General features: G+C 48.1%; 1 protein-coding gene across 1 annotated transcript in view; it reads left to right on the forward strand.

Moving 5' to 3' along the window:
• The first annotated feature begins 12,257 nt into the window (after positions 1–12,257).
• Positions 12,258–16,840, forward strand: part of znf395b (zinc finger protein 395b) — a 12,976-nt gene continuing 8,393 nt past the window's right edge. Inside the window, exons 1-6 of the mRNA XM_068577070.1 lie at positions 12,258–12,486; positions 14,749–14,861; positions 15,068–15,261; positions 15,395–15,507; positions 15,945–16,144; positions 16,267–16,367. Coding sequence (XP_068433171.1) covers positions 14,805–14,861; positions 15,068–15,261; positions 15,395–15,507; positions 15,945–16,144; positions 16,267–16,367 — 665 coding nt within the window. The 5' untranslated portion in view covers positions 12,258–12,486; positions 14,749–14,804. The remainder of the gene's footprint in view (positions 12,487–14,748; positions 14,862–15,067; positions 15,262–15,394; positions 15,508–15,944; positions 16,145–16,266; positions 16,368–16,840) is intronic.

The following is a 16,840-nucleotide window of genomic DNA, read 5'->3' on the forward strand; positions in this document are numbered from 1 at the left end:
CACATTTATTATAGGCCCCCAACAGTTCATGTTCAGAGCAAAAGTCACTTTATGTAATGAACAAACAGCTAAATATTATACTCATTATAGATTCTGGCGACCAGTCCGGCCCACGAGTCGAAGCCCAAGAGGCCCAGCGTGTTGGAGCAGATGTCACAACGTCACATCTGTTTGACCCACAGCTACATCTCAGAGCCAGTCAGAGGTTGTGTCACAGACCTGAGGATCTCCTCTGTGATCTGTAGCCTCCAGACACCACGCTGGGAGAGAAGAGGACTCAGCCACGCAGGAAGATCTGTCAGACAGATGTGTTCCTCAACCTGACGGCCACCATGGAGACTCCTGCTTTGCATCACACCTTTACGGGGTGATGTCATGTTCAACAGGGGGAGGAGTCGTGGACGGCTGAGCGCTGAAAGCAGCGTCAGGCCCTCCACGCGCTGACAGGAAGAAACTGGGAATCACCTTTGGCTTTAAAAAGTCACAGTATGTCGAACAGTCACAGTTCTGTATGTCATATCTAAAAGAAAGTTGTAAAGGAAATCATAGGAACGTGTTTTAAAAGCTTTTATGGTATAGTCAGAGTACAGCATGTCTCAAAAGTCATAGGAAACTATTTCATGAAAAGACATAACCTGTTACAGTAAATCTGTCATACAAGTCATAAAAACGTTAAAGTATGTCAAACATAATCACAATAAGTCCCACTAGAGTCAGTGCATTATCTGAAAAAAACTCTATGCATGTCATAAAAACATATGTAAATTACAACTTCCCTCATATTAATGTGTATTGAACATCGGACTTGAGATGAATGATGATGGTGCAGATTCAATCTTTTTTCCAGCTATATTCAGACTCCCTGCGGTCTTTTCTCAGAGGTGCGTCAGGTTGTTTTGAGGGGAAATGGAGACGCAGCCTGTATCAGGTCACTGAGAAAACAACCAAATCAACCAAAAAGCTTCTGATCAGTTCGGACGAGTTCAACCTTTTCTTGTTTTTGTCACAATGTGGTCCACCAAGGAATAATCGTACAACTTTGAACAATGCAGTTCACCTTTCAGCCACTAGAGGGCACAACATCACTGTGAATACCATTAGAAGCTTCATTTTGGAGTTTGGCTCGAGCTCACAGCTTTAATTTGATATAGTTAATTAAACCTGGCAGAAGACTCCGTCTTATCAGCTGTGGATAGAATAATAAAACCAAAACCTTATTAAAAAACATAATAAACTTCTCTGCCAAGAGTCATCATATTCATTTATTTAAGCTCGAGGTTTGATTGCAGCTTTGACTTCATCTTCTGATCCGTTTATAGCATCAGGTCATCTGAAAGTACAGAAATATCTAATATTTCACAACTATGATCTCATCACTTGTTAATAAACTTTATGACCCACTTTATGACCGGGAATAAATGCAGCATTTGGAGAGTGAGAGGCCGCTGTGGTGCCACCTGACAGCATATATATATATATATGTATATATGTGTGCATATGTAAATATATATATAAGGTAATACTGAGCATGACGGGGAGAGAGGGAAAGTGTGCCAGTGAAAGGTGGCGTTGAGGATTCAAACAGTAAAGAGCTTCTTGTCTGGAACAGTTCACTTATCACCTGAAGTTCCTGAAAGGTTCAACCTCTGATTCACAGGAGAACGAGTTGGCTCATAGTGAACTAGTGAACCACATCCCCATTGCACGAGGGGCGGCTCAGAATGGAAATTGGTCTCCGAGGTGTATTCCTTTCACTAGTTAGCCTGTCAGATGATCTAGTGACAGAGGGCCACACAATGAGCCGCTTGTCAGCGCCTCCTCCTCCCGGACCAATGACAGCAGCCGCTCCCTGAGGCACCTGCTGCATAAAAGCAGCAGCAGAGGAATGAATGACAGCAGTTGGTGACAGAGCTACAGCTGAGTCAAGCAGCAGACAATGTAAGTCATGTTTTCATTCTGCTATACTGTCTTTTTGAAAGGATATATCCATCTGAAAAAGCTGTGAGATGCTGCATGTTTTCATCAGCATGTACCTTACAGCAGGAATACGTGTTGATATCCACATATCTGAGCTTTGCCCGTGTATTCATGTACTTCGCTGACACCTTTGGCCGCGTCCTGCCGTTCTTCCAGAACCCCGGCACGATGGCTCCAGTAGCGATGGTAGGCACGCTGGGTTGGCTCTCATCCCCAGAGGTGGGCATCATCTCCCTCGTCGTCTTCCTCATCCTCAGCGTCACTCTCCTCGCCCTCTGCATGCGGTGTCAAAGGTGAGGGCGAACACTTTGATGGGGGGGAAAGGACCGAGTACACCGTAGAACATACGCCTCCTCATTGCTCTCTTGCTGTCACTGGAAGCGAGTTGAAGGAGTTTAGAACTGTGTCACCTGAAGGTGTGCGTAATGGTGACCAACGCTGACACCCAAAACACGCCTGCTCCTGTTTGCCTCACAATGCGTCCGGCTGATTCATCGCGTCCCCCTCCCAGACTATAAAAGACTTTAATTGCTATTCACGGCTTTTCAGCAGCACGCAGCTCGAGACTCGTCGGACTCGATGTGTGATTGTGTGATGAAGGGCGTTGGCTGTCTGAAGAGGGGAAAGCACAGAAGTTCCTGTCAGACATCATTTACCTTTTGAGGGAGTTGAAGCTAATGGGCCGGGCTTGGATCATTAACCTGCAACCGCTCTGAGGTTCCCAATGAGACCTTTGTGGTGTGTGTGTGTGTGTGTGTGTGTGTGTGTGTGTCAAGTGTGAGGTTGGATTTATGTTATATTTAGGTTAAGGTTAGGTTTAATGTAAGGTTATGGTTTATGTAGGTTTAGGTTTGGGTTAAGGGTCAAGTTAAATATGAAGTTAAGCTTAAAGTTAGGGATTAGATTAGGGTTAGGAATAGGCTGGTCGGGATTATTAGGGTCAGGGCAAGTCTCTAAGAATTGTGTGGGGGTGTGTGTGTGTGTGTGTGTGTGTGTGTGTGTGTGTGCAGTTGTCACATACCATACAGCGAGGAGAACCAGCGCCTGCATCTCCTGCAGCCTGTTCCTGTACATTCCTTTGCTGGCTTGTCACTCAGGGGGATGGAAGAGGAATGAGGCCGCAGTGATGGACAGGAATCATAACCTGTGAATTGTTTATGTAATTAAAGGAGAGGCTGTTTGAGTAAGGACACGGGTGGCTTAAAGGAATGCTTTCTTACATATCCGTTTGGCTTCGACGAGGTAATCCTGCCTTTGAGAGGCTCGTTTCCATCCCCAGAGGTGAGTCGTCTCAGAGTAACACAACGCTGTGAGGGGCCGGACTTCAGAGATTATAAATTCAAGCGCTGGAAACTTTGTTGGAACAAATAGCTGTGATTTATGCAAGGTAGCATCTTTAGGAGATGTTTTGAAGTACTTTGAGTGGGACTGAATCAAGTCCGAACCGAGAGTAATCCGCATCGCGTCAGGGTTTGTCTCACCAAAGCCTGTGACCTGAGGCCTTTGGGACCTGAGGCCCAAAGACTTGTAGCTCCAGCTGGAGACTGAGATTAGAGGACTGAGACCATGGGACTGAGATTAGAGGACTGAGACCAGGGGACTGAGACCAGATGACTGAGATTAGAGGACTGAGACCATGGGACTGAGATTAGAGGACTGAGACCATGGGACTGAGACCAGGGGACTGAGACCAGATGACTGAGACCATAGGACTGAGACCAGGGGACTGAGATTAGAGGCCTGAGATCAGAGGACTGAGATTAGAGGCCTGAGACCAGGTGACTGAGATTAGAGGACTGAGATTAGAGGACTGAGACCATGGGACTGAGATTAGAGGACTGAGACCATGGGACTGAGACCAGGGGACTGAGACCAGATGACTGAGACCATAGGACTGAGACCAGGGGACTGAGATTAGAGGCCTGAGACCAGGTGACTGAGATTAGAGGACTGAGATTAGAGGACTGAGACCAGGGGACTGAGACCAGAGGCCTGAGACCATGGGACTGAGACCATGGGACTGAGACCAGAGGCCTGAGACCAGGGGACTGAGACCAGAGGACTGAGACCAGGGGACTGAGACCAGATGACTGAGACCAGGGGACTGAGATTAGAGGACTGAGACCAGGGGACTGAGATTAGAGGACTGAGACCAGGGGACTGAGACCAGGGGACTGAGACCATGGGACTGAGACCAGGGAACTGAGACCAGGGGACTGAGACCATAGGACTGAGACCAGGCGACTGAGACCAGGGAACTGAGACCAGGGGACTGAGACCATAGGACTGAGACCAGAGGACTGAGACCAGGGAACTGAGACCAGGGGACTGAGACCAGGATGTTATTAAGGATTACATACTCATAAAGAGCCAGAGGGCAAACAGGTAACAGACGGTCAGCGCTTTAAGGGTCTTGAGCCGTCCTTCAAACTCACACATGTAAACGGAGCCGCCTGCACCTTTGTTTCCGTAACAAACACATGTGGCACGTCATGGTAACACCTGATCGCCTCTCATTTCATCCTTTGTCATCCGCAGGAAAACAGTCAACGCCTACGACATGAACGGCTCAACGGTAACTGTTTCTCATCTTCCCCTCTCTCTCTCTCTCTCTCTCTCTCTCTCTCTCTCTCTCTCTCTCTCTCTCTCTCTCCCTCTCTCTCTCTCTCTCTTTCTCTGTTTCCACTTCTTTCCCCGTCACTGAAGAGCTCGCTCCATTCGTGCAGCATCACCATCAACTTTCAACGTCAGAGCGTAGTATCTGCTGCAGGATGCTCATCAGGAGGACGGGCAGTGGTCCTGAAGCCTCCTGGCCTCATTAGAGTCCCACCACGCAGCCTGATGGGACTAATGGGAGCAGATTAGGCTACGATTCAAATGTGTAATGTGTGAACCATTAGAAAGAATGTTTTCAGGCTGTTAAGACTGCATCATGGCCATTATGTTTATTAGTTCATGATTAATGTCAGCTTGAATGAACAAATGTTTTGGGCATGACGTACATATTTCATATTGTGATTATGATACTTTTATTTACTTCAACGTAATGATTTTTTGATACTAAATTTATTTCTCTCTCTCAGAAGTCGGAGCATTTGATTTATTGATTGCTGACAAAAACAATATAAAAAATACTTCTGCAGAAGATTACCTACCCTGACTTTAAGATGTTTAAAATACATATAATAATAATAATAATAATAATAATAATAATAATAATAATAATAATAATGCTGTAATGCAATATCATGCCACAGTCGAGCATCGTCTGAGTATCGTTGTCTGGCTCGGTATCGATAGCAGAGGAACACAACTAGGAACACAACTATTGTTCATTGTCTGATGAGTCACAGCTACACATGGCAGCGCTTCATCCTGAGGCACGGCGTGGATCAAGGAGTGGCTCAACGGTTGGCACAGGCAATCTTTAATGACACAAAAAATGAAATAAACACTGTTGGTTTATTCCCCGCCAGCTGCTGTAATTGCGCAACAAACCCTCCATGCTAAGCTACGCTAACCGGTATATTTACCACATTCACACGAACCACGTTCCTTTAACCTTTTCTGTCGGTCTCTTTGACAGACCGATGGAGGTGGAAAATCCAGCGGGACAAAGTCAGGAGTAGCTTCTGGTGAGTTCTCCGTCCGTGGAAAACAAAACGTTCAATCAAGAGTTTCCTCGTCACTGACTCGTTTCTTTCTCATCGCCGCTTCCAGACCCAGCGGAGGCCGGCTGGAGGGACCATAAGAACATGCCGGGCTACACACTGGAGAGACCCAATGCTCACGCCAGCTAACCAGCCACATAACACACACACACACACAAACACACACACACACACACACACACACACACACACACACACACAATAGAAGCTCCCAATTTCTAAGGCAGAAAGCACACTTTTCCACACTTGACATTGTCCCAAATGGACAGATGGATGGACAGAGGAGAAGGAGGGCAGGAGGGAGCGTTGCCCACCTTGTCTTCCTCCCGTCAGGCTTCACTCATCTGGAGGCGTTCGCCATTTTCTAAAGTCTCTCCTTCATGGATTCTGAATTCTTCTGAGAAAAACTTTTCTTCCGTCTTTTATTTTGTCTCATGCGAGTTTGGATTCTGTTTGTTTTTAGTTTGTTTTTTAACTTCTTTTAGAATGCAGTTGAACCTTTTTTAGGGACAGAAACCTTCAGATTTAGCATAAGTCGTGTTTACAGATTTTGGGAAATATGCTTATGGACTTTCTTTCTGAGAGTTACACGAGAAGATCGATACCCCTCTCATATGAGTCTGTTAAATGTGAAGCGGCAGCTGAGAAACTGTTAGCCCATCCCCCCCTTTTCAAGTCTTTATGCTAAGCTAACAGTGCTGGCTGCAGCTTTGTATCAAACAAACAGGTATAATATTGGTATCAATTTTCTCATCTAACACTCAGCAAGAAGGAGACGAGACGTGCCTCCTTTAATATTTTTGCCAGCCTTAATCAAACCACTTTAATACTGTGGAGTTCCTGATTATGGGATGTATTCATATTCATGCCAGCCCCTGGTTTCCTCTCCTTACATCCTGCATCCTTGCACCTGTCTTAAAGTTTATAATCCAACACATGTAAACCTAAAGGAAAACTTTGCCGATGTTCCACCGTCTCCGTGTCATCGCAGTGCGTGCAGATGACCGACGTCAGGCCGTCCTTCAGGCCGTCTTTCGGGCCGTCCTTCGGGCCGTCCTTCGTGCCGCCGGCGCCCTGCGGCTCCCCCGCTCCACCGCCGGCGGTGTACCTGCCGGCGGACGAGCGAGGGAGCCGCGGGCGCCGGCGGCACGAAGCTCGCCGTTCAGGTGCCGTTCATCTGCTCGCACTGCGATGACACGGAGCCGGCTGAAGATCGGTCGAAGTGTTTCAGATACTGGAAACCACAGGCTGAGAGGGAAACCAACGCATCCACAGCCGCTCGCTCACAGGATCGGTGACACGCGGGGATGTGTGTCCAGGGGTTGTAACTTTGGGTGAACTTTCATTCATCACATGAAAGGATAAATCTTACACTTGTATTCATTCTTTTTTGGGTTTGTCTCTTTTTGTTTTTGAATGCTTCTGACGGAGGCGCGGGTCTAGTCCACGCTGTTCTAATGTGTACTACTGTGTACTACCTGTATTATTAACGTGATACTCATGATACTCATGGGTCTGTTTGTCCTGGACACAAAGACAGCCCAGAAGCCATCCCTATCCTTCCTAGGAGAGATGGGAGCGGCACCGCGGCATTCAAAGTGAAGCAAAGGTCATCTCAGAGCAGGGTGGGGCTGAGCCGTCCTTCTTGTCATACCAGTTTGTCGTGCCATGCGCTCCAACTATAGAGCTGCTGATGAAGCACACCCAGGAGACACACAGGTGTCCCTGAGTCTGCGTCCCATGCCACTTTCTCAAGTCAAAATTGAAATGAATAAATAAATGTTTTTTTCTTTCTTCCCCTCAGACTTTGACTTTGATTACTTAATATGAAGTGTTTAGTCTTACAATGGGCTCATGCTGTATGTCATTGTGTATATCACATTTTGGATGAACTATGCGTCCTGTACCTGTAAATATTATCTTTAGTCGTTATCTTTTACAAGCCAACCTCATGCCACAACATCAGTCGCTCCATCACTTCAGTCCAGACCGAATTCTCAACAATTACTGCGAAATGTTTCATTCCCCATCTTTAATGGAATTATCTTTGGCCCGCAGGATAATATCTAATTACTATTAGAGCTGGCCTGCCCGTATATTGCACACACCACTAATACTACAAATCCCACAATGCACTGCCAGTGCTCTCTCACCAGCAGCTTTATGGAGCTGGTCTCCTGTGGCCACATTCAGCTATCCCACTCCCCAAAACATGTCCAAAGGAAAGGTGGACTTTGACAACAGGTCTTCAAGGCAGGTGGAGGCAGAGTACATGTTCACGGATATAAAGGGCAAACCTGTTTGTCTGTAATGAAAGAATATAACGTAAGAAGACACTAAGACAAGCATCATGAAACAGGATCCAGAAGGAAGAAGAGTTGGAGAGAAGTCTGGCGTCACAACAGGATATGTTCAAAAAAGCAACAGGACAATAACTTAAGCTTTGTTAGTTCCAGGTTCAATATGTGCAATAAGTTCACTTCTATACGTTTTGCAGTAAACTTTGAACCCGACATTGTGCCAATCTGTTGGTTTTGGCTCTGTGTGTGAGTCTGACAGCCCTTGGTCCCCAGAGGATGAACCAGACGCTCTGCCGTGAGCTCGTACAAAGGGTCTTTCAGTGAAAGGCTCAACAGTTATTGGATGAATTGCTGTAAGACTTTGTACATACGTTCATGGTTCCCAGATGATGAACTGACTCTTTTGTGCCCCCTTGCCTCTTCCTCCAGCGGCAGCCGTGAGGTTGAAATGTGTGGTTTTGATTGAAGCCCCAGGCATTTTTCTCAAAAACTCCAAATGGTTTTGAATATTCATACTAAATACAGAATATCTCCTCAGCCACAAGGGCTATGTGAACACTTTCAAAAGGTATAATATACAGAAAACACTATATATATATATATATATATATATATATATATATATATATATATATATATATATATATATATATATATATATATATATAGATAGATAGATAGATAGATAGATAGATAGATAGATAGATAGATATATGTATATCTATAGATGGATAGATAGATAGATATAGATACATACCATATATATATATCAGCCCAAACCGTATAAATTATGCATGTATTTCCATCCATCCATCCATTTTCCGCCGCTTATCCGGGGTCGGGTCGCGGTGGCAGCACACCCAGCAGACCGACCCAGGCTTCCCTCTCACCCGCAACATTTTCCAGCTCGTTCTGGGGGACCCCGAGACGTTCCCAGGCCAGCCAGGAGCTATAATCCCTCCAGCGTGTCCTGGGTCTTCCCCGGGGCCTCTTCCCAGTTGGACATGCCTGGAAAACCTCTAATGGGAGGCGTCCAGGAGGCATCCGGATTAGATGCCCGAACCACCTCAGCTGACTCCTTTCGATACGAAGGAGCAGCGGCTCGACTCCAAGCTCCCTCCTGATGTCCGAGCTCCTTACCCTATCTCTAAGGCTGAGCCCGGCCACCCTACGGAGGAAGCTCATTTCGGCCGCTTGTATCCGCGACCTCATTCTTTCGGTCACGACCCAGAGTTCGTGACCATAGGTGAGGGTCGGAACGTAGACCGACCAGTAAATGGAGAGCTTCACCTTCCGACTCCCTCTTCACCAAGACGGACCGGTACAGCGCCTGTTTTACTGCTGCAGCCGCACCAATCCGCCTGTCGATCTCTCGCTCCACCTTACCCTCACTCGTGAACAAGACCCCGAGGTACTTGAACTCCTTCGCTTGGGGCAGGCATGTTGTCCCCACCTGAAGGGAGCAATCCACCGGTTTCCGGCAGAGAACCATGGCCTCGGATTTGGAGGCGCTAACCCTCATCCCTGCCGCTTCACACTCGGCTGCAAAACGCCCCAGCGAATGCTGGAGGTCACGGTCCGAGGAAGCAAACAGGACCACATCATCTGCAAACAGCAGAGAGGCGATCCCGAGGCCCCGAACCGGATTTCCTCCGCCCCCCGGCTGCGCCTAGAAATCCTGTCCATGAAGGTCACAAACAGGACCGGTGATAAAGGGCAGCCCTGGCGGAGGCCAACACCCACCGGGAACGTGTCTGACTTAATACCGAGGATACGGACACAACTCCTACTGCAGGCGTATAGAGACCGGATAGCCCGTGCCAACGGATCCGGCACCCCGTACTCCTGCAGCACCCCCCACAGAACCCCCCGAGGGACCCGGTCGAAAGCCTTCTCCAAGTCCACAAAGCACATGTAGACTGGTTGGGCAAACTCCCAAGAGATTAGTCCCGCAAGGGTAAAGAGCTGGTCCACTGTTCCACGACCGGGACGGAATCCGCACTGCTCCTCTTGAATCCGAGGTTCGACAAGCGGTCGGAGCCTCCTTTCCAGCACCCTGGCATAAGCTTTTCCCGGGAGGCTGAGCAGTGTGATACTACGATAGTCTGAGCACACTCTCCGGTCCCCCTTCTTGAAGATGGGAACCACCACCCCGGTCTGCCAGTCCATGGGCACTGTTCCCGACCCCCATGCGACACTGAAAAGGCGTGTCAGCCAAGACAGCCCAGCAATGTCCAGCGCTTTCAGCATCTCAGGGCGGATTTCATCCACCCCCGGCGCCTTGCCACCAAGAAGCTCTTTAACTACCTTAGTGACCTCTGCCAGGGATATGGGTGCACCCACCCCAAGGTCTTCAGGCGCTGCCCCCTCCCCAGGGGACATGTTGGCCGGGTTTAGGAGTTCCTCAAAGTGCTCTTTCCACCGCCCGACGATGTCCCCAGTCCGAGTCAGCAGTTCCCCTCCCCCGCTGAGAACAGCCTGGGGTAGGCCCTGCTTTCCCTTTCTGATCCGCCGGATGGTTTGCCAGAACCTCTTTGAGGCCAACCAAAAGTCCTTCTCCATGGCCTCCCCGAACTCTTCCCATGACCGAGTTTTAGCATCCGCTACCGCCGCAGCTGCAGCCCTCTTGGCCTGCCGGTACCCATCAGCTGCTTCAGGAGACCCCTGGGCCAACCAGGCCCGAAAGGCCTCCTTCTTCAGCTTAACGGCTTCCCTCACCCCTGGTGTCCACCACCGGGTTCTCGGGTTACCGCCGCGACAGGCACCGGCGACCTTCCGACCACAACTCCTGACAGCAGCTTCCACAATAGAGGCTTTGAACAAGGTCCACTCGGATTCCATGTCCCCAACCTCCCTCAGGATGCGTGCAAAGTTTTTCCGGAGGTGGGAGTTGAAGACCTTCCGGACATGTATTTCTTGTAAAAAAAAAAACATTTTGTCACTGTTAATTGTACTAAACATTGTACTGATAACGGAAATACACCACAATATGAACAACAATCAATCACGTAATATTTACGTTCATGAACTTTGAAAAATGCTTTATGTCACTGTTAAACTGTGCTGACAAATATAATGTATTCTAAATATAATAGCCAGCCCCATAATTTTTGCATTTATTCTTTGTGAAAGATCAAGTTGGTTACTGTTAAATGTACTATTGGACTGATTACAGAAATACATCGTAATATATATATAACAGACCATTTTTACATAAAATATTTGTAAAACATACATTTTGTCGCTGTTAAATGGAGGAACCACTGGGTTTAAAATGTAAATATGACATCATTACACCTGCACTCCACTGCATGGTGATGTCTGATGAAGCTCCCGCTGTGAAAAACCCTCCTCTGTGTATTATTACAATCCCAACACAGTTGCCAGAAGGCCTGCAGGAAGCTTACATGGTGTCATTAATGTATGAAATATTCTGCCTGGTTTAGGAATCAGATTGGGACTAGGATTGGGTTCTCTCTCCCTCCCTCTCTGTCTCTCTCTCTATCGGTGCTCAGACCCTAAAATCCCTGCTGACTGGTTGTCTGGTGCAGAGGGTTGCAGACAGCCGGCACTAATCCGGTCTCTCCAACACACATACACACACACACACACACACACACACACACACACACACACACACACATATTGGAAACACACATGCAAATTGTGTTTGATCTCCAAGTAGGCCTTTCAGCATGTGATGTGTGGGGGTTGATATGCACCTTACATGCCGCGGTGTCAGCAGTTTTCAGAGCTATTGAATAAAACTGTTCATGATGCATGAACGAGCTTTCATCACTCATCTGTGTTCTTTTTTTTTTTTTTTAAATACAAGTATATATTATAGTTTTACTGGATCAGATTAGCAGCATTACTCTATTATGGTATTATGATATTTCCATCAGCACTTCTACTGCTGAATGTGACTTTATAGTTTGTGTTATATTTGATCCATTGTGGTGTTACGTCTATATTGGATCTCATGCACTGCATATTTGCATGATGGCTATGTAGCATCTTTATGAATACATAGAGGCATTGTGTGACTGAACACATCCTCTCATCTCAATGCAATGTATTTTATCTCGAAATGTCAAATTTTGCACACTTTTATTTTTTCTCTTTTTTTCAGGACAGAATCCAAACATTCAACCTAATGTATAAGCATCATGTGACTGAGACACAGATGTGTGTGAGCTGCAGACAGACAGACAGAGAGACAGAAAGAGAGGATGCTGTCTGCTGCTGCTGCTGCTCCGGTAACCCCTCACCTACATCATCCTCTCGTGCGCGGCGCGCCGGGGCTTGATACGTCCGCGCGCTGCCCCAGCTGCCACCGCGCCGACATTGGTTTGCCAAACAGACACACGTAGGCGCGTATCCGGCCGACCAACCCCCTCCCATCGGCCCGCCCCCTCAGACCGCCCCGGACAGACTGGAGAGCCGGCGAGCGGCGGGACAGCCAAGCCAAAGCAGCGACGAGCGGCCGGCTGCAGCTTCGAGACGGGACGGACCGGACCGAGGCCTCCGCCTAACGAGTAGGAACCAGAGAAATGCATTGTGGTTATTATTGTTAGTCGTATGAAGCGGAGCTGTTTGTGTGCGCCGCAGGAGGAAATGTTGTTTTCCTTCCGCGGCTGCGGGGGGAGGGGGTCGATTCTCCGGCTCGCAGGCTGCGTTGCCGGGTGCAGATCATGTTGCTGCTGTTGGACGATTCAACTCTGACTTCTATTCAAGTTGCTGTCGCCACGAGCCGGGACACGACGTGTTGTTGGGGAAACCAGTGAATTGCGTCATTTTAAAGCTCTGCCTGCGCGTGCAACTTGCAGCACATTTTCAATAACATGTCATTGTAATGTCAATATTGGTGATTTTATAATAATAAATGCGTGTTTGCTTATGTATTATTGTATTATGTTATGCGTCGCTTTTGCATCCAACAAATCAGTGGGAGGGGGTGACGTTATTATTGTGTGTGTGTGTGTGTGTGTGTGTGTGTGTGTGTGTGTGTGTGTGTGTGTGTGTGTGTGTGTGTGTGTGTGTGTTAATCTTAAACAACACACGCTCCATCGTCGCCCCTGCTGTCCTCTCTCGTCCTCCTGTTGCATGATGGGTCGTGGGTGTATGTGTTTTAACCTCGCGGTGTGTTTACGTCTCCTGGCCTTCAGAGGAGCGCTCGTTTTCGGCTGTAGTCCCCGTCCGGCTCGCGGTCCCCCCGGCAGGACTCGTGTCCGCACACGTTGTCAGAAAGGAGGTGTGTGTCTGAAACGCGGAGCTCGGCCAATGAGCGGCGGCGCCTGCGTCAGACTGGGCCACTTGTTTACTACTGAAGCTCGACGCTGATTGGTTCAAACGGCGTGGGGGGAGCGAGCGCGAGAGAAGCGGGCTTTGCGCTGCGTTCGCGTGCGCGAAAAAAAGGTCGGGAGAATTGAGTACTCCCGTTGAAAACACCGTGAGGACGGTTTAACGGGAGGTAAACAACGTGAGAACGTGTTCATGTTCGGTAGTTTAACAGTTTAACGTCGTGTTTGGTGTTTTTTATTATGTGTATATATTTGAGTCGTAATATTTAATAACAAATACTATAAGTATGTGTAAATATGAAAATGGACAGATAACTATGAGCATTTTCATAATCACCAAAATAAACATCATCATCATTAGTATTATTGTCTGTTAGTAGCAAGTTTTCAGAGTTCACAGCAACTTCTCCAAATAATGTGTATTTATATTTAATTCACAACAACATAAAAGCCTCCTATCTAACTATTTGGCGTCTTTGCCACTGATTGAGTAATCACTTCTTTCTTATTTCAATATATATTTGTGTTATGAGCTCAAACGTTCTCAGTTATGGTCCCATCCTGTTTTTGCATGAGATTTGAAATGTATTGTTCGATCATAAATCTGCTGCCAGACTCTTCAGAAGACTGAAAGCCTTGAATGAACATAATACTCCAATCATAGGAAATCATGGATAGTAAATGCTGCAAAAAAAACTGTTTTTAAATCATTGGAACATTTCATCGCCATTATTCCCACGTGCCCTGAATGCAGCATTACCCCATTTTACCTCTACTGGCGTCAGGTCACCAGTGAATGGACCCAGACGTCAGACCACGTCTCCGGGTGGCAAACTTTATCAGAATGCGCAGCAAAACCCACACAGCGAGATAGAGGCCCGCCCACACGGCTGGGCAAACTCCAAATTATTTCTTTTCCGATCAGATTCGTTTTCCAATCTCCTGTGGCCGTTTTGCTCTGCAGATCCAACGCGAGTGTTTGCCAACACTCATTAGTCACCGTTTAGATCAACATAGTTATTCATCAGAGAAGGCCCAACGTGTATCATCTGGTGCCGAGGTTCACTCCCAGCACGTTCTTCCTGTTTGTCAATGACCTTTGACCTTCCTGGCTTAGTGCTGTGAAGAGGGGAGCTGTTGGCCCGGTAAAGGTGAATATGAAGTTGTTCTCAGAGTTGTCTTTTACTTGAGTTGGAGCCAAGCTGGTAGTGTGGGCTTTGAAAGAAGTGGACATTCAGGAGGCACGTTCAAAGATGCCTTTGAGTTGCATTGTGGGAAATGTAGGATCAAGTGATTTTTTTTAAATTATTTATTTTATTTTTTTAAAGCTAGTGCATATTCTGTTGAAACTGTCTTGAGTAACTGCACAGAACATAAATGCAATACTAACTGGCTGCAACTTTAACAAGCAATTTACGGCACATTGCATTGCTGTCGGAACATTAAACGACCTCCTGACCTCCTGACCTGGTGTCGTCCCCGGTGTCTCGTCCACAGCGAGGTGTGACAGCGTGCTGAGTCCTCTAACCGTGTGCAGCAGCACCGTGGCAGCTATGGGACCCGAGGACAGAGGCAGAGCGGGCGACACGCCCGACGCACAGCGGACTCTGGTGAGTGGACGACAGCCCTTCTGTCTACTCATTCATGTGCTTTTGCTTTGGGGGAGGGGTCAAACACACAAACACAGCCGTCAGCAGGAGGCAACGTGTCGGCCATGACTCTCATTCGGCTTCATGGGAGGAGGAAGGCTTCCTCTGGTGCCGCGTGCTGCCGTGTTGTAACCAGGAGATCATGGTGTCGTTGCCTCTGGCCTCAGGTGTGCGCCCAGAGGAGCGGGCAGCCCGAGAAAGCGCTTGCGGAGAGCCGGCATCGCAAGAGCGCGGCGTCGGGCCGGCTGCAGCAGAGGGAGGCCGAGGAGCGCGGCTGGAGCAACGCGGCTGCTGCCTCACGAACCGCGGCCCCCACAATGCACCTGGGCAACCGGTCGGCGACCCGGGAGGCGCCATATTGGTGAGGGATGGAGGTGACGGTGTGTGACGGGCTGGACCCTGTCACATGCAGGAGTCTAAAGGAGACTGTGTGTGTGTGTGTGTGTGTGTGTGTGTGTGTGTGTGTGTGTGTGTGTGTGTGTGTGTGTGTCCAGTTTCCGCAGCCCAGAGTCGGTGGAGATGGACGAGATCATGGCGGCCATGGTTCTGACCAGTCTGTCCTGCAGCCCCGTGGTCCAGAACCCTCCACAGACGGATCCTGGACCAGGTCTGTCTCTGCTGGCTTCTCAGGTCTCTTATTGAGGGCTCGTCAGTGGTCACTGATGACAAAACATGTATTAATGCTTTATAGATCATTTATAAGCCAAAGCCGAGACACATATTGGGTTGCCAGGTTGATTATCCTCCTCTATTTGATAATAATGCGCTTTTATGTCAATGAGTCATTAATAAGTTGGAGTTGTGTGAAACACACATGGCTGACATTGGAGCCACTCCTGGGTCTACTTTCCCTTTCAGCTCGAAGAAGTCTTTAAAAAAGAGTAAACTGGATGACGTGTTACTGTAGGATTATTTGCAGGGTGAAACACCAGCGGAGTGTTTCTGTGGTGAAGCTGAGGCGGCGGCCTCCCGCTGCCTCCTGCACTCGCTCTCTTCCCGTCATCAAAGCAGCAAACAATATCTCAGCATAATTTTCCTTCGCAGCCGGACACTCTTCCTCCGCCGACATGGAGTGCGGCGGCGGCGAGCTCTCCGACAGCGGCAGCAGCGGCTACTGGAGCTGGGACCACGGCAACGTGAGCCCCGCCCCCTCGCCGCGCGTCGCCGAGACGGACGGCAGCCCCGACGAAGGCCTGCAAATGGAGCAGGAGCAGGGGGAGGAGCTCGGTGCCAAAAAGCCAAAGGTACGCGGCCGCGCGCCTCGGCCACGGCTGAGGGTTTTGGCGCCCGGCGGAGCGAGCGGCTGATGAAGGACTCTGTGTCTTTCTGGGCATGAAGTCCTGATGTCCTGCGTTGTGTCCCTCAGAGCTCCTTCAGAGGCGTGTACAGGTGTCTGTGGCCCGGCTGCGGCAAGGTGCTCACGTCTTCAGTCGGGATAAAGAGACACATCCGTGTGCTGCATCTGGGGTGAGTTGTGTTCACGCGTCAGGACAGTCGTGTTGGAGGTGGACATCACCTGGATACGTTCATGTGCAGATGCTCAAACTATACCCAGGGACTCAAATTATTATGGATTTACATTTTTTTTTTTGTGGGGGGGCCGAACCGCAGGACTAAAATAACTAAACTGCTACACTGCAAAAATTCAGCTTCCAAAAACAAGAAAAAAAAGTAATAAAATGAGGGAAATTATTACTTGAAATAAGACAAATTATCTGCCAACAGAACAGGAAAATTTGACTTGCCAAGACTTCTTGAAACAAGTGAAATGCTCTAAAATAAAAACTGCCTAATGAGAAGAAATATCTTGTCAATCAAAAAACAAGCGTATAATGCCTTCATTTAAGATATTTCATCTTACTTAGATTTACATTTTTGCAGTGTACAATGTTTTAGTGACACCTCAACACCATGTCATGACACACAGGAAATATGACTTC

The sequence above is a fragment of the Clinocottus analis genome, unplaced genomic scaffold (genome assembly GCF_023055335.1).
Source record: "Clinocottus analis isolate CAN_PGR_092001 unplaced genomic scaffold, fCliAna1.0.p SCAF_15, whole genome shotgun sequence".
NCBI lineage: Eukaryota > Metazoa > Chordata > Actinopteri > Perciformes > Cottidae > Clinocottus > Clinocottus analis.